General features: G+C 39.8%; 1 protein-coding gene across 6 annotated transcripts in view; it reads right to left on the bottom strand.

Moving 5' to 3' along the window:
• Positions 1-25,117, bottom strand: part of GPAT3 (glycerol-3-phosphate acyltransferase 3) — a 57,257-nt gene that overhangs the window by 17,518 nt on the left and 14,622 nt on the right. For 5 of the 6 annotated variants that reach the window (XM_028491999.2, XM_007118319.4, XM_028491998.2 and 2 more), the window contains exon 4: positions 1,641-1,911. In XM_028491999.2, coding sequence (XP_028347800.1) covers positions 1,641-1,911 — 271 coding nt within the window. The remainder of the gene's footprint in view (positions 1-1,640; positions 1,912-25,117) is intronic. The other variant, XM_055086059.1, reaches the window with a different exon arrangement.

Raw genomic sequence — 25,117 nt, 5'->3', positions numbered from 1 at the left:
ACATATGAGGGCATCTCAAGTACTCTGGGTTGTAAAATCCTCATTCTTTCTTCAGGTTCCCTTGGATACAGTGCCTGACCCATGGACCAAGTGAAGATGTAAGAGCTTGTCTATATATTCAACTTTACTGAAATTTCATTTCTTTATAAGAATAAAAATAAAATCAATGGAAGCACTAATTATAAATAGACTAGAAACTTCTAATAAATAAAAGCCGAAACATTTCCCAAACACAACAATGGATAATCTTGTGCATCCCCAGAGTGCGTGAACCCCACTTTGGGAACACTGGCTTAATGTTCAAGTAAGTGTGTCCTAATTTCACTTTGTTATCACAGCTGAAATGATTCCCCAAAGACATACCCCAACATCTACACAGTGGCAACATGAGCACAAGAAAAGAGAAAGAGCTTCTTAGAAATATGTGCCTTTGCCTACACTTAAGCAATCTCTTCCCGCATAATAAATCTGAATGAGGCAAGGACAGGCCACCCTAGGGATGGTAAAGAGGTTTCAACTCATGTGCCAATTTTAGTCGGCTGGAAGCAACTGCCTGGAAAGCTGTATTGAGAGCACACCAAGGCCATGTCCAGGGAAATGAAGCAAGACAATCAACAGCAATATCATGCCTGGCACCCATGCTACTACTGCCATCACCATGCTAAACAGACCGTAACCACTTCACCCCACTGCCCAGTGTCTCTCCTTCAACTCACGGTCCATACTGTGGCTCCAGTAAACTGGGCTTTGAGGCTACTTCCTCATGAGGCAGAACGCAAACTCAGAACCAAAATGGGGCCCAACTGCTGAACTTTTAATAAGATTAGTGAATGATCAAAATGGAACTAGGTGGAACAAATTCACCCTTCCAAATATCTCTCTCCTGTGTGGTAACCACTCTGAGGAATTTTTTTTCGCCTGTGCAGCTATGAATGGCTACAGACCAGCAAAGAGAGGCAAGTCACAGTTTGGATGACACTCTGGTGAATGTGAAACTGTAAATACTCTCTATTCTTTTTTCTAACTTCCCTTTTCTATCCATCCTCAAATTTTCCATGACTGAAAGAGCAACATGGATGCAGTTAATATATACTGGATTCTGAACACACACTTCCATTTGGGAAAAATGTGAGAGAATAAATAATATGTTTTTGTGGAGGTCACGTTTAGTGGTGTTTTCTAAATGGGAAAGGGTGGGTTAGTATCATTAATACTCTAGTGTGGCCATTACATAAATGATTTAAAAAGAAAGCTGAACCGGGCTTCCCTGGTGGCACAGTGGTTAAGAGTCTGCCTGCCAGTTCAGGGGACACAGGTTCGGGCCCTGGTCCGGGAAGATCCCAAATGCCGCCGAGCAACAAAACCCGTGAGTGACAACTGCTGGGCCTGCACTCTAGAGCCCGCGAGCCACAACAACTGAGGCCCACGTGCCTAGAGTCCGTGCTCTGCAACGAGAGAGGCTGCCGCAGGGAGAAGCCTGAGCACCGCAACGAAGAGCTGCAACTAGAGAAAGCCCATACGCAGCAACGAAGACCCAATGAGGCCAAAAATAAATAAATAAAATAAATATATTTAAAAGAAAAAAAAAAAAAAGGAAGCTGAACCAATTGTACCATCAAGTTACTGGGCAGGAGACATACCTCAGAGGTAGTAGGACACAGTAGCGCACTATGACGCCCAGCACCCACACCATGGTGAGCTTCGGACTGATGTATTGGAAATTTACATTGGTCCTTGTGAGGAGATTCCATGACACTAGCTCCTCTGAGGAGAACCTCTGGGTCACTTCATCTTCCACAATGGCTTCCAATCCCTTCTTGGAGAAATAAAACACGTCAGACAGCTCAAAGTCCCTTCCTCGCAGACCAGACAGCCCTTTTTCCATGGGTGACTCATCTCTTTGGATAATACCTTAAAAGAAAGCATCAGGACATGAGAAAATGCCATAGAACAGAAGAACAACTGATCAAAGACGCTACTTTAACTGTGCAGAAGACAAATAAATAAATCTAACGGGTAACATGAAGCAGATTTCAGAAATAAAAGACAAGCAACTGAAGTGGGAAAAGAGGTAAAAAGCCCTGAGTCTGCATGAAATGGCTTCTTCCCAATGATTTCAATTCATTACAGAGGAATTTGGTCCTCAATAACCCTTTTGCTTGCACCTTCTCCCTACGAATCATTAGCAAAAGAACTCACAGAAACAAACTCTCCCCAAGTATAAATCTAGACTGTGTAGAAACAAAGATTTATGTTTTCCCCAGATAAAAACTATAAAGCCAGAAAGCAAGCAAAATGGCAAAAGATATTTACCACAAATAGTAAAAGTTTGAAGTTTTTAATATGTAAAAATTATTTAATAAGAAAAACATAGGCTCCTGCAAAAAAGTAAGCAAAGTTCATGAACTGAATTCGTAGAAAAAAGATAGTTAATAAATATTTCAAAGCCTTTTTACTAGTAGTCAAAGAAACGTGAATCAGACAAAGAGTGGCCTATTTGCATGATCAAATCAGCAACATGTTTGTTTAATGATAAAGTTCAAAGACAGAAATGACACAGGTACTCTCATACTCAATTTGTACAAGTGTGGAACTAGGAGCAATTTTGTCAAAATCTGTTTGGCATGAAGAAACTAAAAACAGTTTTGCTGATGATTCAATAATTCCAGTTCTAGGAATCTGTCATAAGAAAATAATCAGAAACGCAGGCAAGAGCGTTCACTGTAGCATTTTCATTATAATAGATCCAGACAGGGGCTTCCCTGGTGGCGCAGTGGTTGAGAGTCCGCCTGCCAATGCAGGGGACACGGGTTCGAGCCCTGGTCTGGGAGGATCCCACATGCCGCGGAGCGGCTGGGCCCGTGAGCCACAATTACTGAGCCTGCGCGTCTGGAGCCTGTGCTCCGCAACAAGAGAGGCCGCGCGTTCGCGATGAAGAGTGGCCCCTGCTCGCTGCAACTGGAGAAAGCCCTCGCACAGAAACGAATACCCAACACAGCCATAAATAAATAAATAAATAAAATTTTTTTTAAAAAAACAAAACAAACAAACAAACAAAAGAATCCGCCTGCCAATGCAGGGAACATGGGTTCGAGCCCTGGTCCAGGAAGATCCCACATGCCGTGGAGCAACTAAGCCCGAGCACCACAACTACTGAGCCTAAGCTCTAGAGCCCGCGAGCCACAACTACTGAAGCCCTCACGCCTAGAGCCCATGCTCCATACTCCACAACAAGAGAAACCAACGCAATGAGAAAGCCCGCGCGCAGCAACGAAGACCCAATGCAGCCAAAAATTAATTAATTAATTAATTTAAAAAAATAGATCCAGACAATGAGATATAGTATATCCATTTATAAAAACTATAATGTTAAGTGAAAAAAGTCAGGATCTAAAACTATGGTTTACTCTTAACTCTATGAAATATATATATAGTAAAAATGTCCAGAAGGAAACATTAAGTGGTTATCTCTGGGCAATAGGACTAGGTTTTCCTCTTTATACTGTTATTGTATTTTCCATAAAGAAAATAATTCAAAGATTCTTTAGAGTAGCATAAGTTTGGTAGATTGAAAAATGACTACTGCCACCCAGTTCTACCCACTGAATAAAAATAATAGATGAGAAGATCTTCAAAATAAAAAGTAGCTATATACACAGTGACATGGCTATCCATTTGTCCCGATGGGGCGTATCACAAATGAATTTACTTCTTACATTTATTAGAAAAGACAAGACTTAAGACGTTAAGTTCCCTGAAAGAAGATCCCCTTTGATTTTTCTCATTTTTCAGTTTACTAGGAAATCAATGAGGAAAGTGGAGACAGCTATGTTATCTACCCTCTGGAGAACTTGGATGGGCATCTGTAAGGAGGAGCTGTAATATACCCGTTTTTTGAAGGAATGGCAGCATAATGCACTGGAGTAGAAAGTGAAGAGGATCTGGAATCCAAAGTCAAGTTCTGTTAGGACAACCACCAGCTTGCTCTATGACCAGGGATAACCAATAAGTCACCTAACTTGGTGTCCTCCTTTACAAAATGGGGGGCAGGGGGCTGGGAAAGTCCTTACAAAGGCTAAAGTTTTCTGATTTTACTTTTGAGTTTTTTGGTGGGTTTTGTTTGTTTTTGCCCACATGCAAAGTTAATACCTAACCACCTTAAGAATGAGAGCACTAAAGTAAGTTCTTGAATGATCATTAGATTATCTTTTTCAGTAGCGTACTCCAAGTGGTTTAATCTTTCCTCATCTCTGCAAAGGGTTTAATCAGTATTAGAAAATGAACCAAATAGTTTTGCTACTGAATTACCCTCTTGCTGTGTAGGTACTGCAGTACCACTGAGAGCAGGTTACTCAATCTGAGCACTGGCCAATATTTAGCAGTGCAAGAGTTTCATTATTTAGCAATGTATAGACTTTTTTTATTAAGTCTGGAAGGGAGGAGATGAACAGTTACTTGGGAAATCGCTGAATGAAATACCCTGGAGACAGGAGACTGCCCTTCTAAAAAAATGACCTTTTTCAGAAGGACCAGAGATAAAAATACAAGTTCAAGTTGCCTCATATTATTTAACTGAGCCAGGAGAGAAGAGATCTGTAAACAGAAGCCAACCTCTTAGCCACTACACATTTGATGTGCAATGTTTTCTCTGCCCTCTGACCTACTTTATTCTGTGTAACTCAAATAAAATATAACTCAATTTTATATTTTCCTTAAGCCTCTTTCGAAAGTATGTGGGTAACTGCAATGCATCTAACTGACAAAGGATTCATTTCCAGAATATATTAACATACAAAAAATTAATAAGAAAACATCAAAGAACTCAGTTAAAAAAATGCTTAAGTATATGGCAAGGAATTCATAAAAAGAGTAAGCTTTAATGACTTACTTACTTTTAAATAAACATTTAAAACGATGTTGAGCTTCCCTATAATCAGAGAAATGCAAAAACCACAATGAGATGCTATTTCATACCCATGAAGACCGAAAAAAATTTTTAATTGAATAATATCAAGTGTTGGTAAAGACCTGGGACAAGGGAATGTAATTAGCACAACCACACTAGAAAACAATTTGGCACTGTCTAGTAAATTTAAAGATATTCACAGCCCAAGACCCAGCAACTCTACTTCCAGGTACACCGCAGGAAGATCTGCGTTTAATAATTGCAAATATACAGAAAAACTGCAGTGATGGTTCACTTTACCCAGATCCACGAACCGCCAACGTTTTGTCACATTTGCTTTACTGTCATATCTCTGTATGTATAAAACAATACTATTTTCTGAACCACTTGAGAATAAATTGCAGACATCATGCCCCTTACCCCCAAATATTTCAGCATAGATTTACTTAGGACATGGAGCTTCACTTATTTAACCACAGTACTTTTTTTTTTTTTTTTTTGGCCTTGCCGGAGGGCTTGCGGGATCTTAATTCTCCAACCAGAGATTGAACCAGGGCCACGGCAGTGAAAGCACCGAGTCCTAACTGCTGGACCGCCAGGGAACTCCCATAACCACTGTACAATTATCAAAATGAGGAAAGTTGACATTACTGCAACACTAGTATCTACAGACCTTATTGAAATTCTGACAATGGTACCAATATCTTTCACAGCATTTTTTTCCTGGTCCAGGATTCAATCCAGGATTGTACAATACATGTCGTCTCTGTAGTCTCCTATTATATGAAAAGTTTCCTCAGTCTTTCTTTGTTTTTCAAGATACTGACATTTCTTAAGAGCACAAGCCATTTATTTTGTAGACTGTCTCAATCTGGGTTAACGTGATGTCTCTTCATGCTTAGATGCAGGTTGTACACTTTGGGCAGGAATACTATGTAAGTGATGCTGTATCCTTCTCAGTGCATCATCACATGGGGAGGCACTGATGTCAGTTTGTCCCATGATTTGTGACGTTTAATTTTGACCAGTTGGTTTAAGGTAGTCAGTGCTTACAGGGTTCCTCCACTGTGAAGTTACTCTTTTTCTCTTTTTGATTAATAAGTAGATAATTATTACCTATAAGTATCTATAAAAGGGAGATGCTTTGAAACTACGGAAATATCCTACTCCTCACACTTTCACCCCAAATAAATTGGTACTATGTGTCTTTTAAAATAGTATTTTCTCTCTCCTTCATTCCTTCCATATTTATTATTTGGTATTCCACTTTAAGGAAGAGCTTTTTCCTTATATTCTAGAGAGCTTCTTATAAAATTGTGCACAAACAGGTATATATAAGAACATCTTGCCACAATGTTTATAATAGCAAAATAGTGGAATCAATACAAAGGTTCATTCAATAAGTGGATATACAGCAAGATACACAAATATCGGGACTTCCCTGGAGGTCCAGTGGTTAAGACTCTGCGCTTCCACTGCAGGGGGCACGGGTTTGATCCCTGGTCGGGGAACTAAGATCCCACATGCCACCCACATGGCGTGGCCAAGAAAAATTTAATTTAATTTAATTTTAAAAATATATATACAAATATCGAATCATTATGTTGTACACCTGAAACTAATATAATGTTATATGTCAATTATATGTAAATAAATAAGTGGCAGCTCATATTTTAAAAAATGGATATATGAAGTATAAACTACACAGCAGTTAAAAGAAATTAACTAAAATTTACCAAATTAGATAATTCGCAAATATCAGAAGGAACAAACAATTCTGAGTAATATGTGAAAGGTGATATTTTTATAGTTTGAATAATGCAAAACAATAAATACTATGTATTGTTTAAGAATACATACATGTATAGGGGAAGTATGAAAATATGCATCAAAATAATCAAAATCAGAGTAGTAGTTTCAGGTTTGGCAGGGCAATGGAATCAGGGAGGGATAAACAGGAGAATTTGTTTTGTAAAGTTTTATTTATTAAATTAGGTGGTGGCTACACATGTGCTATAACCAAGAAAAAAAAAAAATAGTTACATGGAACTGACAATTGTTCCCAAGATGAAGCTCTATATTGTAAGAGAGCAGGTACTAGCTTAAGAGCTCTTTAATAAGGCACACAAAATCTGAAATTAGGTATTATAAAATTAGATGTCAAAAGAAGCACTACTGAATTTATAATGTTACTTCCTTCCTGAATATTGACTACTGGAGGGTCAGAAATACTGACTGAATTCACCCTAAGTATGAACTTCTAACAGGAAAAAATATTCAATTCACTCCATGTATAGGGGATACTCACTATGTATCAGGCATCCAAATACACCTTAGAAAAAAGAGGAAATAATCCTTTTGACACCAAAAAATGTTCGTAAGTAGACCAAAAGTCTTCAAAATATAGATATAAATACGTATCAGATTTAACTAGCACAGACAGTTTCTATACTGGTTTTATTGTCATTAAGGAAACCTCGTTATTATTAATAAATTAATCGTGATCCTTCAGAGCAACCCACAGTTCTTAAATTGGTAAAACCCTGATTCTAGAAAATATTCCCTTTTGTTTCGCAAGTTAACCTCAAAAAGGGAAAGCCATAAACATTTGAACTTTGTCCTTACGCCAGTGCTTTGGCCAACATGACAAGGTTCATGCTTGGATGAAAATAAAATTAGAACAATTATATCTAATGCAAGAGATGAATTGCACAAGCTGCCTGTGCCACCTGCCTTGAGCAAGTCACTGGTACATAAATAATACCAGCTATGAAAGGCCTGTTAAAAGAAATGGAGGCTGAAGTTAAAACCATCTCAAATATAATTAACTCTAAATTAGCTGAGTGAACTCTTGGAATAACTGCCCATTTATAAATCACACTAGTTTTTCCATCTCCCAGCTGTAAAGTATGCTTTCTAGGTCAGCAGTTAAGGAAAATCAGGGTCTACCACAGACCAAAAGTGGATATAGCAGGCTTATGTATAGAAGTTGATCCTTAACCTACCAATAGGCTATATTCCAAAAGTCAGAAGCTCAGAGTTTAAAACACACTCTCTCATGGAAATTTTGAATTAGTCTGTTTGAGCTAGAGTCCTACCTAATCATAAGCCTAATTAACCCAAAATATACGTGATCATATAGTAGCAGAACCATGAAATAGAAATCTCCTTTAGCACTATTTCCACAGGAAATTTAAAAATTAAATCTGGCTTGGAATCAACAAAAACAAAACAAAAAACTTCCTCGTCCTGTAGTGACTTAGAGGGGGCGTTAGGGGCACTTTCTGGGACACTGTTAATGTTCTATTTCTTGATCTAGATGAGAGGTCCATGAGTACATTTACTTTGGGAAATCCATCAAGTTGTACCTTTATAATTTTACACTCTTGTCTATGTATATTATGCTTCAATTTTGTAAAAATTGTACTTGAGATCTGCTGTACAGTATGGCCTATAGTTAACAATACTGTATCATACACTTAAAATTTTGTTGAGAGGGTAGATCTTATGTGAAGTGTTTTTACCACAATTTTAGAAAAAAAAGAATTGAAGGAGACAATATCTGTTAATCCCCTATTTCCATGATTTACCTATTATAGGATTAAATAAATACTAAATAGTACTAAATAAATACATCCCCTATATCCCCCTACCCAATTATTAAGCAATTGGGCAGGAAGGAGTTTACCTGTCCCAGCTCCAACTAGTGGTGGCAAGGTCCTTTTTCTGCTATGAGAATCTCCTCTAAGGGTCTCTGGTTCTTGGCAAGAAAGCCAGGCCTACATTCTTCCCTCCCATGCCCCAATATCCTTCCTGATCCATAAATGTGATTGGCCTGATTAAAGAGACCAGGGTAAAGTAGCTGTAAAGATTAATTGTATGCGGGCTTCCCTGGTGGCGCAGTGGTTGACAGTCCTCCTGCCAATGCGGGGGACATGGGCTCGAGCCCTGGTCCAAGAAGATCCCACATGCCGTGGAGTAACTAAGCCCGTGCACCACAACTACTGACCCTGTGCTCTAGAGCCCACAAGCCACAACTACTGAGCCCGTGTGCCACATCTACTGAAGCCCGTGCACCTAGAGCCCGTGCTCTGTAACAAGAGAAGCCACCGCAATGAGAAGCCCGCACACCGCAACGAAGAGTAGCCCCCGCTCGCCACAACTAGAGAAAGCCGGCGCACAGCAACGAAGACTCAACGCAGCCAAAAATAAGTAAATAAATTTATTTTTTAAAAAAAGATTAACTGTATGCGGTTGGGGCTGGGGAGTGGGGTGGATCAGAGCATCTGGGATTAAAGAGCGGAAATATTCAGTGCCAGCCTCCAGAGAGATAAGACCCATGTTCAATCCCTTAGGCATAGTTCAAGGTTCTGATACAATTCTAACAAGCCAGAGCGAAGGACAGATCCCTGAACAGACCACTGAGCTCTGTCCTCATTCTTCTCCAATTCATTACTCATCACAGATATTAACACACTAATGAGCTCATCAACTACGCAGTCCCCCAACTGCACAGGTTTCCAGTCCACTTTTTGCCACCTTTTTTCAAAGTAATTTACCACCGCAAGGCTAAGCTTGAGATATACCATGTGCAAAAAATTCCCTGGGCCGTTAGTCAAGTTACAATTTCCAGCACATAAATTAGGCGATTTGACTATGCTTATTTCACAGTGAATCCTTTGTGTTCCTGACTACCACTGCTCTCCTTCCTAAGTACTTTTTAAAAATCCAGTTTACTGTTATTAAATTAGTTAAGTGTAATAATGGTATCCAGATTATGTTTTGAAAAAGTCAGATTTTTGAGATGCATACTAAGGTACTTAGAGGTAAAATGACATAATATCTAGCTTTTAAAAACTCCCATAAGGGCTTCCCTGGTGGCACAGTGGTTGGGAGTCCGCCTGCCGATGCGGGGGACGCGGGTTTGTGTCCCGGTCCGGGAGGATCCCACATGCCGCGGAGCGGCTGGGCCCGTGAGCCATGGCCGCTGAGCCTGCGCTCCGCAACGGGAGAGGCCACAACAGTGAGAGGCCCGCGTACCGCACACACACACAAAAAAACTCCCATAAAAGGACATTCATTAAGGTGAGAGTACGGGGGATGGGGGGATGGGATGAACTGGGAGATTGGGGTTGACATACAACACTACTGATACTATGTATAAAATAGATAACTAATGAGAACCTACTGTACAGCACAGGGAACTCAACTCAATGCTCTCTGGGTACCTAAATGGGAAGGAAATCCAAAAAAGAGGGGATACATGTATATGTATAGCTGATTCACTTTGCTGTACAGTAGAAACTAACACAACATTGTAAAGCAACTATACTCCAATAAAAATTTTTAAAATGAGTCACTACAATTATACATTAAAATACATGACAGCACACACACACAAAAGTGAGAATACGGTGTTTCTGATTGCTTACCTGTATTCTCTGATTTTCGAAATTGCTCACATACTACATCTGTAATTAAACTTTTAATTAAATAAAATACTTCCACAAAGGAAAAACTGAAAAAAGGGATAGATAAAGCAAATTCTTGTTGAATTTGGGTGATGGCTATAAGGGAATTAACTGTACTATTCTCTTTACTTTTTAAAACTGAATACTGTATTTTCTTTAAATCTGTTTAAGAAACTCATTTGAAAAGTCAGTTTAGCTGGGAATCAATTTCCTCATCTAAATCTCATTCATTCGTTCATTCAGTCATTACAGAGAGAGTGCCAGGCCAGGCACTAAAATATTCAATACACAGATGGGAGAGGGAAAAAAAGGAGTTGAACTAACTCAGTAGTTCTCAAGTATGGCTGCACATTAGAATATCTTTGGAATCTATAAAAGTAAAGACATCAGGGTCCAACCCCAAATCAACTAAATTAAAATAACTACACTTTTTAAAATATATAGGAATGGGGGAAAAACTATAAGGAAAGATATCAAAATATTAGGTCTTTTCTGAGTAATAGGATTTCATGTGGGTAACTTTTAATTTTCTTATACATCTGCAATGTCTAATTTTTCAATAAAGTATATGTATTATTTTATATAGTGAGAGAAAAGTACTAAAAATGCTATTTTTAAAAACCAAAATGACATATGTACTACTACTTACCCACCACAATGGCTATAATTAAAAGGGCCAAAAATACCAAGCACTGAAGAGGCTATGGAATGCAGACACAGCTCTGAGAGTGTACAACCATTTTGGAATACCATTTAGCAGTTTCCAACAGTTAAACACACTTATTTACCCTATGACCTGGCAATTCCGCTTCAAGGTATGTACCCAAGAAAAACAAGTAAACAGGTTCACAACAATGGTCATAGCAGCTTTATTCCTAACAGCTAAAAACTGTAAAATAACTCAAATGTCAATCAACACAATAATGGGTAAACAAATTTTTATGTATTTGTATAAAGAAATACTCCACAGCAATTTAAAAAAATCCACTGATTCATGTAACATGGAGAAATCTCATAAACATTATGCTGCTTGAAAAAAACACAAGAGCCCATTCTATATGATTTCATTTATGTAAATTTCAAAAAAAATGGGAAAAACTAATTGATAATGACAGAAATCAAAAGAGAGGTTACAATGAGGACTGAGGGATGAGTCACGCCTACTAGGCAGGGCCTAAGAGAACTTTGAGATCATGACTATGTTCTTCAGCTGAATCTGGGTGGTAGTCACATTGGTTTACAAGTATGTAAAAATTCATCTTGTTGAACAGTTGATATTTGTGCAGTTTAATGTATGTTAATTATGCCTCAGTTTTGGGGGGGAATCAGAAAACTGTTACAGGGACTTCCCTGGTGGTCCAATGGGTAAGACTCCACGCTCCCAATGCAGGGGGCCCAGGTTCAATCCCTGGTCAGGGAACTAGATCCTGCATGCTGCAACTAAGAGTCTGCATGCCGCAGCGAAGATCCCGTGAGCCGCAACGAAGACCCGGTGCAGCCAAAATAAATAAATAAATAAATTTTAAAAAGAAAACTATTACATTTAAGAGTCTTCACAACTTTTAGCTATAATCCCAATTAGAGGCTCTAGCCAATCATACCTACCCTTCCCACGAATAATTTTGTCTTCCTTCCTAAACTAAAAAGACAACTGACATTTATTGAATGCTTCCTGATGCCAGACTGTGTGCTAAACCCTTGACATGTACACTCATGTGATCCCCATAATCCTATGAGGTATTGTCTATTATCCCCATTTTACAGACTAGGAAACTAAGGCTCAGAATGATTGGGTAACTTACCTGGAGCCATGGGGAGAGAAAGGAATAGAACCAGGATTTGAAACCAAGTCTGTGACTCCAAAACCAAATGTTCTCTCATATCCTAAACCTTCAAATTCCATGTCACTCTGTCCAACAGTTGCTCTTTGACAAACCTCAAAGATGTAAGATCTTTCCCATCAACTCCACATCAGCCCCAGTTCTTCCTTGCTAAAGAGAAGCCCTGAGTAGCACTTCTACTGAGTATCTGTCCTACCTTTAAAGAAAGAAATGGAACTTTGATATGGGAAAACCTATAAGTGGCCTCCATCTGTCATTAATCTGGACACGTACTTGTCACTGACTGACTTAGACTTAATCATCCCTCCCAGGAAGCAGGAACTCAAGTCACTGTTTTTTTTTTTTCATCTGGGGCAGGAATCTTTTACAGCCTGGAGCACACCCCATTAGGTCTTCCTACAATAAGCCAAATAAAAACAGCCCCTGGGCAGTGGTCCATTTAATACTCCCTCAGTTTGTAGTTCAGCCAGGTCCGAGTTGCCCAAGGAGGCTGTTCTGTCCAATTTGTGATTCAGCACACAGATGTCCTGCCGGTATCCTTCCTCCTCAAGTCCTCTCTGAGGCAGAAGCAGCTGCCCCAGGCATCTTGCAGGTTAGTCAAGGTTTAGAAAGGATAATCACCCTTGACGTTTTATTGTTGTCACTGTTAGGGTTTATTCTAAAGTCATTTACCTCCATTGTATCTTCATTAACCTGGACTGTCACCCAGCCAAGGTTTGTAGAAAACAGCCTCTATACAACCTGCTATATCCTCAGCCATGACTCTACATTGAGTTCAAGGTCTCTGAGTCAAAGACAGATTGACTGTAAAACTAAGAAGGTTAAGCTTCAGTCTCCTCACCTGCATGGCCCCTTCCAAGCTCCCACACCTAACTTTGTGTATTCTTTTACTTAAAGAGAGTCTCCAAATTGTATAAGCTTCAGGCACCCACAACCTGGATTGGTCCCCACCTCTGAATCAAAACATCATTTTGTTGCTACGAGCGACAGATCTATGTTAACCCCTCACCCTACAACCTAAAATGATTTAGAAGAAGAAATACTTAGGATGAGAGAAACATGTTATTACCAGTAAGTATTAGAACACTGAGAGTTCACAGACACACATTAACATCTTTCTGCTTAGTTTCACCTATTATTGATAATATTTTATCTATTTGATTGTCAAATTAGCAATATACTTGTAAGAGGGGTTGCTGTTGGCTAGGTCATTTTTTGGTTGCTGTTTTAAGATTTGAAGTTTATCTCTTCTTGGAAGTAGAGAGATCGGTAAGAATGAAAAACAAAAATATGAATACCATGCAAACTGAAGGAAAAAAAACCTCACTACATAAAAGTTTCACAAGTGTCCCTGCTTTAGAATGAGATTCGTATGTACCATATAATAGGTCCACAAAAAGAAAAGGGGGCAAAATCAGCAGAACTATCATGACCCATGATATACATGAAATGTGCTCAAAATAAATGCTGACTTAGCATCTCCTTTGGTTCCCTAAGAGCTACTCAATCATGATTGCCTAGTTTTTAAAAAAGCTCTAGAATTATGAAACTACTCGTGCCTCCCCCCCCAGTAATGTTTCCCCAGTTGGCACATTTAAGAGTCACATTCAACTTTTTTTTTTTTTTTAACATGAAAAGGTTAAAGTTTCCTTTAAACACCTACACATCTCACTAGTTAATCCAAGTAAGAAAAACAAAATAAGGACAGGGGAGAACGTCCACATATAATACAAAATAAGAATTTACAAAGAAGAAATAACATAAACAGAAAAGTATAAAAATCATAAACAACTTTGCACAAAGTCCTATGCAAATGAATGTAATAACAAGCTAGGCAACATGGATAGCTTTCTAACTAAGAAAACATTACTAATACTGACACCAAGAGATGAATGCTCTAAACGATGTGGGGGACGGTTCAGGCGGTAATGTGAGCACTGGGGAGTGGCAAATGAAGCTTCGCTCGACCACTGCTCATCTCCTGCCATGTGGCCCAATTCCTAACGGGCCTCAAACCCGGGGATTGGGGACCCCTGCTCTAAAGATAACCATTTGCACAAACGCAATAATGTTGTGGGGAGTAAGGAAACTTTACCTGGCCCAGACCCGAACCGTTTTACAAGGAATTCTACCAAACCTTTAAATCTGAGAAGAAAGGGCGTAAAGAGGGAAGGAGGGAAGTAAGTAGGTGGTAATACACTAATCTCAAATATAAGGATCAACTGCAAAAATCCTAACTCCAAATTTGGCAGACAGTTTCCAACACTATATTATGACCAAGCAATGTTTAGTCCATAAACACAAAGATGACTCTAATATTAAGCTATTAATGTAATTTGCCATCATATGCCTAAGGGGATGGGGGGAATACTCATCACCAAATATGCTGAAAAGCATGACAAATCCAACATTCATTCTTGATTTTCAAAACAAGCATCAAGAAGTATTTACCATAAGATGGAAAACTAGATCAAAGCCAACCTGAGCGTACGGGGAAGACGCTGCAGGCACTACAGCCCGTTCGCAGCAGGAACGGCAACTAACACCACTGCTAGTCAATGCTGTATTGGGGTAGCAGCCGGCACAATTAGACAAGGGAAAGAAATGAAGTATAAACTGGAAAAGAAATAAAATACAAACTAACGTTGAATAAGAAGTGGTAAAACTATCACTACTAAGATAAAATAGCTGCATGCCTGAAAAAAAAAAAAAGGAAATCTGAAACCTACATAAGTAGAATTCTTACTTTTTTATATCCTTCTGCCTTACTAAAAGCAAAGCTTTCCAATATACGAACAACAGTTAGAAGATATGAATGGAAGAAGAGACTCCATTTATAATATCTACTGGAATTATAAACTTAAGAGGAAATGGACACTGTCTAAGGAAAACTTTCAAACACCTCTGGAGGGTACAAAGAAACACCTAAACAAATGGAAAGGTGTAATGTTCTTGGAGAAGACTCAACACAGATAAGGTCAAACCACCCTCAGTAAACTTATAAATTTACCACAATGCCAATAAAAATAGACAGTTGTACTTCCTCTGGAACATAGACAAGCTGAATGTCAAGATCATACGGATCATAAGCAAGAATTCACAAGACAGTTCTGTAAGGAAAAGCAATGAGAACAACGATCCCTGCCGGATATTAAAATGTCAATAATTAAAACAACGTACCAGTACATGAGAAGACAAGTAAACACTGCAGAATAGAAAGTTCAGGACTAGATCCAAAACTATACTAGAATTCAGGAAATTATTAAGGTTGCATCACAAATCATTTGGGTAGAGATGGGCTTTTTAATAGACAGTGTTGCAACATCTGGATAGCCATCTGGACAAATACACCAGAATAAATGAATCAAAGATTTAAATTGTTTTTTTTAAAGCCATAAAAGTAGTCAAAGAAAACACTGGAGAATTCCCTTAAGACTTAGCAGAGGAAAAATTTTTCTACTAAAATAAATAAAAATCCAGAGGCTATAAAAAGAAAATATTGATAAATTTGACTACATAAAAATGAAAAATATCGGACTTCCCTGGAGACTCAATGGTTAAGAATCCGCCTGCCAATGCAGGGGACACAGGTTCGAGCCCTGGTCCCAGGAGATCCCACAAGCTGTGGAGCAAATAAGCCCGTGCGCCACAACTACTGAGCCTGTGCTCTAGAGCCTGCGAGCAACCACTACTGAGCCCGCGTGCCACGACTACTGAAGCTCGTGCGCCCAGAGCCCATGCTCCACGACAAGAGAGGCCACTGCAATGAGAAGCCCACGCACCGCAACGAAGAGTAGCCCCCACTCGCCACAACTAGAGAAAGCCCGCGCGCAGCAAAGAAGACCCGATGCAGCCAAAAATAAATAAATAAATAAATTTATTAAAAGAAGACAATATCTGCATAGTAAGAAGTATGATAAGCAAAGGGGAAAATACAGTTGCAAACTGAAAGCAGTATTTTTATCTCAGCACAGACAAAAGCGAATTAATCACTTTAATATATGAGAAGGTCCCAGAAATCAAAGTGAAACAGAAATCAAGGGAGAGAGAAAAATGGGCAAAAGAAAAGAAGGAAAAATTGCCAAAAGACAGTTTCCAGAAAAAGAAATACAAATGGCCCTTAAACATAAAACGTGTACCAAATCACACTCTCTATAAAAGAAATGCAAATTAAGACTAACATGAGTTTCCACTTCTCACCTGTCAGACTCGCACAAACCCAAAAGTTTGACATACATTTACACCATTGGTGAAGCCGTGGGGAAAGAGGCACTTCCATACACCCCTAGTGGAAGTACAAATAGTACAACCATTAATGAAGGGTGATTTGGCCATCAATCAAAATTACAAATGCTCTCTGACAGAGCAATCCCATTCATGTCACAGATTTATGTTACATGTAATTCATGTTACAAATAGTGTGAATCGCCACATATTTTTTGATAGCAAAAGGTGGAGAACTACAGGTAAAAAACCATTTGCATTGATGTAATGAAATTTCTCGTAGCTGTTAAAAAAAAAAGAAACTTTCTAAGTAATAATATGGAAAGGACTATAGGCTATAAGTGAAAAACTGGCTCAGAGTAGTGTTTACTGTACATAATCTTTGGTATTAGCAACTCAAGAAAGTAACAAACATTTCCATTACAATAGCATGTTTGAGGTCACATAAAGAACCGCTGGAACATCCATAAGACACTAACATGGCATAGAGGTAGAAAGTAATGGCTGGAAGCTACACTTGCCAAAGCACATGTTTTTAAATTGCTATGATTTTTGTACCATGTGAATGTAAATACTACCTATGCCAGAAAGTTTTTAAAAGATGTGTAAACCCAAATTTAAAATGTTTACACAAGAACTTGCACACACATATCCTTTGTGTGTCATCTGCTGGCTCTCCCAGAATCCCATCAGTCTGATGGCTCAGCCTGTGCAGAACTGCAAAGATGCAACAAAGTGAAACCGTACTATGATCCCTTTCCACATAAACCAGTGTCACCCCTGCATTTCAAATCGTACCCTAAAATACGTAATTTCTATGTTAGCTTTAGAAGTCCCTAATAACCCCACCACCACCTCACGTGTGTAGACACTCACAGAAAAGCAGTTTACAGATAAGGTATTCACTGTTTTTATTTCTGAAAAAGAGTTGATAGAAAACATCTATTGAAAAATATAGCACAAAAGAGTATCAGTGGGCAGAGAAATGAGGAGAGAGAAAATATAAAGGTTAGAACTCTCTCTCCTCTGAGTTTCCACTCTCTCTGCTCCTATTCTTTTCCCTAGTTGATCCTCATCTGGTTCACTTATCTCTTCCTGCTCCCCTTTTTTCTCTAGCCTCTATACATGTCTTTCACTCAGTGAGTTCATTCAATCTATCATTTCAACTTCCACCCTGTGCAAATAATTCCCAAATGTACATCTATAGTCCTGACTTCTTCCCCAAGGCTCACATTTTTATATGGCTGCACAGACCCTCCACCTCTGCACCAGCCCCATGGCTCTGGTTCAAGGCCCCAATACCTTCCAGAATGGCTTTCCATCCACCACCCTCCTTTCTCCACTTTCCCCACTCTCTTCCTAACCCCGCTTCCAAAAAGCTACCAGATTTGTCCTGAATTTAATTAAGTAATTTCTTGGCCTGGAATTCAAGGCTTTTTAGGATTGAAATATCCAATCTCGACACTTTGCACTTCCAACTCATCTTCACTCATCCTAGCTCCAACCAGACTAAATCAGTTCTTGGGCCCCTAATATCTCTTAGGCTCTCCTACTCTCCTGCCTTTGCTTACAATTTCTTCCACCTGATACCCCTTTTTCTAAAATTACTCAAGATTCTTCACATCAGCAGACCTCCATTTTCCCCTTTTTCATTTTCCTTGAGCCCATGAACCACCAACCCCATTCATTATGTGATGCAGGAGTTGTTTTAACTGATTATCAGCAAAGACAGGAAAAAAAATCCATGTTACATCAAACTTACAAAACATCACTTATAAGTTTCTAAAACTAAATCAGGCTTACACTAAAAGACACAATGGATGACTTGTCCTATGAGGGTGAGGGTGAAATGGCAAGGCAATGCCCTCCCTTTAAAAAAAAAAAAAAAGGTGTTAGTTCTTTTTTGTTGATTACAAAATGCCTGTTTTTCTCTTGTACACATACCCTGATACACACGCCTCTCTACTGATTAGCAATTAGCTCATTGAGATGAACATCAGAGGCTGGGCACCGTCACACGCTGGGATTTCGCAATGCCTGCTGGCATCACACACGATGTCTGTTGTCAAGGGTCATGTGGGTTGACCACTGACTGGCAAGGAAACTCACTGTGTAGAACATATGAGTCACTGAAAATGGGGACATTCATTTAGTCAAGTAAAGTTGTGCTAATGCTGTTGCAGAAGCAGGAAAGAGGAAAGGATTCATCTGCGTGATACACTAACAGATACCAACTTAATACACAAAAAGCTTACCACACTTTGAAAAAAAGAACATACACCTACCCTTTGCAAAGGCTTGGAGTACTTTACATAGTCTACCAAGCAGGTGAATGCTTGAATTAATCACACATAGCCAACGTCTGTACTATCCAATCTTAATCTCATTTTCTCTCTCTCTTCTTTTTTTTAAGGGATGGTCTCTGGAATTCATTATCAACTTCCCCTCTGCTAGTTAGCTATTTATTTATGTATGTATTTATGTATGTATGTATGTTTGTTTGTTTCTATGTTTGGCTGCACCGTATCTTAGTTGTGGCACGCAGGATCTTCATTGCTGTGTGCGGGATCTTTAGTTGCGGCATGCGGGATCTTTTAGTAGCGATGTGCGGGCTCTTAGTCGTGGCATGTGGGATCTAGTTCCCCAGGGATCGAACCCAGGCCCCCTGCATTGAGAGCACGAAGTCTTAACCACGGGACCACGAGGGAAGTCCCTCCCCCCTCTTAAATCAAGAGAATGCCACTGGTTTCAAAGGGATACCCGAAATCACTGCCCTTAATGCTGTTTTCTCTTGCAACTTGAAGAAGGGTGTCATTTGCTATGTATATGCACTGTCTCCAGAGTACCTTCAAATTTGTAAAGGCCTGAAGCCATGCTCCTCCAAGTTGCCGTCCTCTGCATATAATGCATTTTTCCAGGTATCCAAAGATAATACAGCCAAATGATCCACCCACAAAGTTTGTCCATGGCATCCCCTGCACCCTCAGGCATCAGGGTCCACTTCTATTTCCCAGGTGAAATTAGCAGGTGCAGGCTGCCCAGCGCTCAACACCAGAGAAGCACAGAGGCAAATCCTGTTTCCAGAGAGAAACACCTGGAAAGGAAGAAGGCGCGAAAGCCCTAACAGAAAAGTGTCTCATTCTTTACTCTTGTTCACCAGGTATCCCAGAAGTTACAGGAGACATAAGGGGTCCACTGGGTCTGCTCCCTGAGGAACCTTCAGAAAATGGGCTAGGGCTCCATCTCTAGCCAGCCCAAGCTTTGGGGGAAACAGAGCTTTGGAGGAACAGAAGCCGAGATACCAGGCATCTGACCTAGAAAAGCGAGTGAAGGGGTCCAGAGTAGAGCTTTCCATCACACTGTTCTGCGGTTGGCATGCCAAGGAGGAGGAGGCCCCTGCCTAAGAGTTTTGCTCACCCCCAGGGCATCAGACATCACTGGCTTCTTCCTACCCTGACCCATGGAAAAAACTGTCTAATCACAAGTCCAATGGGATCTCTCCTTTCTCTGAGCCCAAGAGCCTATTCTCAACAAATGTAGAACCCACACTATCTGCTCCCAATCTCCCCCACCTTCCGTGTACGAGGCATGCTTTGGTGCCCTCGCCCCTCACTTTCCTGTTGGTTCGAAAACTTATGCTGCCCCAAGCGCTTCAGCAAAAACAAAACAGACAATTGGGAAATGCTATTACAAAATCTCTGGAAGAAAGGAGAAAAGGTGAAGAGGGCTTGAGGAGTTGTTGCTACTTGCTGGCAGAATAAAAGAACTGATGAAGAGCTTTCTTGCTTTCTCTGCCCATAGAGCCAGTGACCCACAAGCAGACACTGATGTTACAGAGATAAACACCACATAAAGACAGATTGAAAACTGAAATACTTAAAACATTTATAGGGAATTTGTTACAACCAAGACAAAAAGGCACTGCTAAAAAATGAAAAGAGTTTTGTTATATAATTTATGCTTCTCCCAAAATTCTCAATTATCTATCCAATTTGCAAAAAATCTCTATGTAATCTACCTACCAGCCTGGTCCAGTTTTCATATCCTTTTTTGCTAACGAGAAGTTCTTTCTTACATCTATCAATTTTTTTACTTCAATTTAAGCCAATCTTTTTATTCCATCTTTTATGGATATGGAGGAAAAGTGGGATGGCTTCCTCCTTCTAATAATTAACCAACTGAAAAATGTATAATTCCTCAGGTTTTTTTTTTGCTTTTTCTAAATTCAATAATCAACCCTCACAGATCTCATTCAACCCTTTATACGGGCTTCAGAATTTCCTCTTTACCACCCTTAATACAAACAGTAAACCTGCACTCACCTGTGCCTTTATATCACATCTAAACTGCTTTGCATTTGAGGCCCTTCATAACCTAATCTTATTTCTATCTTTTGTCTCTTCTATAAACTAAGCTCACTCTCACTGCTATGTAAATGATTCCCTCATTTTCCCAGTTTAGAAAGCCATCACCTTAGTTAACCTCAGTCTACCTCCACATGGCCAGTTCAACAGGAAACATCCACAAAAAACCCTCTCTGATGTCCCCCATCCAAAATGATCTCCTTTCATGCTACGCTCATTAAGTTTCTTCCTCAAATTAATTCTATTTACATGTTTGTGGACTTCAATAACACCAGTGCTGCCTGATTCTCAATGGCCACATGGATATCCGGATCTTGGTGAGATCTCCTTAACTAGGCTAAGGGTTGCTTGTGGGCATAGTTCCTAATATAACGTAGGCACACGGAAGACACGCAGGAATCACTGTTCATGGCCAAGACCAGGGCTAGTGATTCCAAGCAGCGCATCACTGTGTAGTTAGACATGCTGGCTCTTTTATGCACTGCAGCCTCAGTCCAGGTTCTGTGCCCTGCTTTCCACTGCCTGCTTATCTAAAACTCTGCCTGTGGCTTTCTGAAGGGGCCAGTTCCTATCATGTATGTAACCAAGCCTGGCTTTTTATCCCATTTTGGAGCATCCTCCTTGGGTAAAGGATCTTGAATGTTTTCCCTCTCTCTGGTGGCTCATTCATCAAAACCATCAAGGTTACTTTAAACTCTATTCCTGTTTAAAACCTGACTAATTTGAGAGCATTCAGTCCACCATACTGCACTTCAATGATGTCAAAGTCATCAATGTAACCTCAAACACTACAACCAAATCTAAGCCAAAGCCAATTACTCAACAGGTTCCCTTCCTTTCAGTTAGTGGTCCTCTGATAAGCAGGGTGAGAAGCCCCATCTAATCTCCAGATCAGGAGTGTGACAAGGTTTCATCAGGAAGGCCAACCCCAGGTCAGCTGGTAGTGAGAAGCTGTCTGCAGGTTTGTGCTAAAGAGGACTTTTGAGGCCACATCTTGGTTCAGTGACAAAGACGTCATCAATTAGTGATGTCTGCCAGGGTCATGGGAAGGGTAACAAGTAGAATGGATTTATTGACCCTGTTATTTGGGATTAAGATAAAATCAAAAGCTTTACTGAAATAAAGCTTCTATTTTCCTGATTTCTACATGGTTTATATATCTATAATAGAATAATTTGCCTTTTTTGTATTGTGAGTAATTTTCTATTAGTGTCTCTCAGTTATCAAGACTAAAAGTGCTAAGCTAGAAGTACTGGAGATGTACTTTTAGTCTCTTGAGAAAGGTGGATGAGAAAATCTACCCTCTTTTTCGTCATTATTTACCCCAATAGTTCTCCAGAAACTTATAAAATAATCAATGCTGATTATAAAATGGGAGGATTTTAGCCCCAGATATAAATACTAATCACAGAATTAAATATGTGTTTATATCCATTTTAAAGCATAAATGGGGTGGAAGTATGGACATTGCAATCAGTTGTCAATCAACACTGCAGAGAAACCAACAGGCATTTAGAATAACAGGCAGAGTTTCATTTTAACAACTAACATTTTAACATCTCATTCAATACACTGTTGACCCATATCTTGACTGACATCCACATTAACTTCGTTTATTTGGACATAAGTAATCTGATTAAACAAGAAATCCCACAACACAGAAGAGTCCATAAACTTCATCATCAAATGAACCATCAATTCAATTAAAATGTCAACCTTATGGTTTGGCATTGATGTACAGTATCTTTGATCATAATGCTGGATAGTCTTAAGGGATTTGTTTTCTTTAAAATTTCTGTTGATGATTTAGGATTGAAATGTTATGAGTTTCCTAGGATGTGACAAAGCCAACACTCAGCAGAGGAGATTCCATTTGTGGAAGAGTCACCTCAACCTTCAAAGGGAGAATTAGAAGACACTGGCCAGAGGGGCCGGTAAGGAAGGCATGGTTTAGGGTAGGAAGTGGTGGCAAGGGATTCTGAGTAGGAAAGACAAATTGGGATCCCTTTTCAGGCTACCTTTGACTAGCGATGTGATCCGAAGCAAGTTACTTGACCTTCTTCACCTGTAGTTTTCTCATCAATAAAATGAGGATTAACAAGATGTTATCCTCATGTAAATAATGTAAATTAATTTTGCACAGTGGAGTTGGTATTTAAGAAATAGTGGTGATTATTATTATTATTGATAGGTTCTTATCTATAAGGCAGAAACAAAATGGAGAAGCTCTGGAGTTTTGATTAGGGTTTTCTCTGTGGCGTAGGGTGGCCAGAAGCGGTATGGTGAATGGGAGGTTGGTTTGGGGAACGCTTATTTATTTATTTATTTATCTATTTATCTATTTATTTATTCATTTATTTTTGGCTGCGTTGGGCCTTGGTTGCTGAGGGCGGGCTTTCTCTAGTTGTGGCGAGCAGGGGCTACTCTTCATTGCAGTGCGCGGGCCTCTCACTGTGGTGGCTTCTCTTGTTGCGGAGCACGGGCTCAAGGCGCACGGGCTTCAGTAGTTGTGGCGTGAGGGCTCAGTAGCTGTGGTTCATGGGCTCTAGAGCGCAGGCTCAGTAGCTGTGGCGCACGGGCTTAGTTGCTCTGCGGAATGTGGGATCTTCCCGGACCAGGGATCGAACCCATGTCCCCTGCACTGGCGGGCAGATTCTTAACCACTGCACCACCAGGGAAGTCCCTTGGAACACTTCTAAAATGACAAGCTGGATTTTGAATTTGATGGGTACCTGATGAGATGTCCGCTCCTCCCAACAGTAAAGAGAACTCTAAATAAACAGCGGATGTATTCTCGAGTTCACTGTCCTATCATCTGATCCTATTATCTTTTCACTCTCAAAGAATCCTTGTGTCTTAGTTTTCACCCTTGTGTCTTAGTTTTCACCCAGGTTTTTCAAACCTCCACAGTTCTGAGATGAAGGTACCCTCTTCTAGACTACTGAGGTATTTGGCACTAAGAGAGCTAAATCACCAACAAGATCCCCAACTAGTTACTGCTGAGGATAGAAAGATTTAAAACCTGCTTATATTAGGTACATTTTTAAAAAAACTAATTTCACAGAAAATAGGGACAGAGCACAGGGCAAGTCATCCCCTCTGTTACAGCTGTATGAAAAGAAAATCTGAAAAATAGTAGAGAGTATTGTTTTATGGGCTAAAATACACTGGAAAAACTGGTTTATTAGCATGGGAGCCTTTCTTTCTGTGACTTACCACTTAAATTGCTCTTTTTCCACCCATCCCTCACAATGCAGTTAAAAGCATTAGTCTGCTCTGACATTCTGTCTTCCTCTTTCCTGCCAGAACCACTCCATCTCGCTTACTCATTGTTGGCCAGAATTACATGCTAAGTCATCTGCTTTCAGAGGTGAGAGCACATACTCATATGCAAGTCTCTAACCCACTCTAAAGTAAAGTTTCCTCCAAAAGAAGCAGTCTGTTTTCCTCGGATTACGAGGTGAAGTTTGAAGGAAGACTCCCTTGTCTCACCTCTACCTTTCCTTAAGGAACATGCCTCCTCTACCACCATCCAGCGACCCTGTTAACCCTGTGATTCCCATGCCTTACCTTGCATTCCATCTTCCCCTAAACCAGTCACCAAAAACTGTAGAAATCAAGTTCTGCTCCTTCAAGGGGCTATTAGTTAGAAAGCTAGAATAAATTATGCCAGTGAGAGTGGGTACCAATAGATTAATGCATTATTCACTAAGAGAGGTGGTTCCCAAAGGAATGGTCCCAAAGGAGGGAGGGGGGTGGGAAGAGGAGGATTTTGCCCCCGGGGACAGTTGGCAATATCTGGAGACACTGCTGGTTGTCACATTAGGGGTGTGCTACTGTCATCTAGTGAGTAGAGACCCGGGACACTGCTAAGCATCTTACAACACACAGGACCACTCCCTGTGACAAAGAATTATTCTGCCCAAAATGTCAGTAGTACTGAGGTTGTGTAACCCAGCTCTAAGAGGTAATATATTTCAATTAACAACGCCTTTGTTCCACAGGTTTAAGTTTCTATTCCAGGCACTAGACATGCTGACTAGAAATGTATTTTGGAGCATGTAAGCATCAATCACACCCCTGAGACAGGTACCTATTTTCTATTTATATGAAACTAGTTCCATTTATCAGACTACAGACTCTGGCTGAAGGCTTATTGATATTTTATTTGGTTGGTTTTCTTAATGTTTATGTTTAAAATACAAGTTTAACCAAAAACTATGAGTTCAACAAAGAAAAAATTCCATTGTCATATCTGTTTCAGATTTTTTTTTTTTTTTTTTTTTTTTTGCTTTACGAGGGCCTCTCACT

Source organism: Physeter macrocephalus, chromosome 7 (genome assembly GCF_002837175.3).
Source record: "Physeter macrocephalus isolate SW-GA chromosome 7, ASM283717v5, whole genome shotgun sequence".
Taxonomy (NCBI): domain Eukaryota; kingdom Metazoa; phylum Chordata; class Mammalia; order Artiodactyla; family Physeteridae; genus Physeter; species Physeter macrocephalus.
This window is presented reverse-complemented; position numbering and strand designations above follow the sequence as displayed.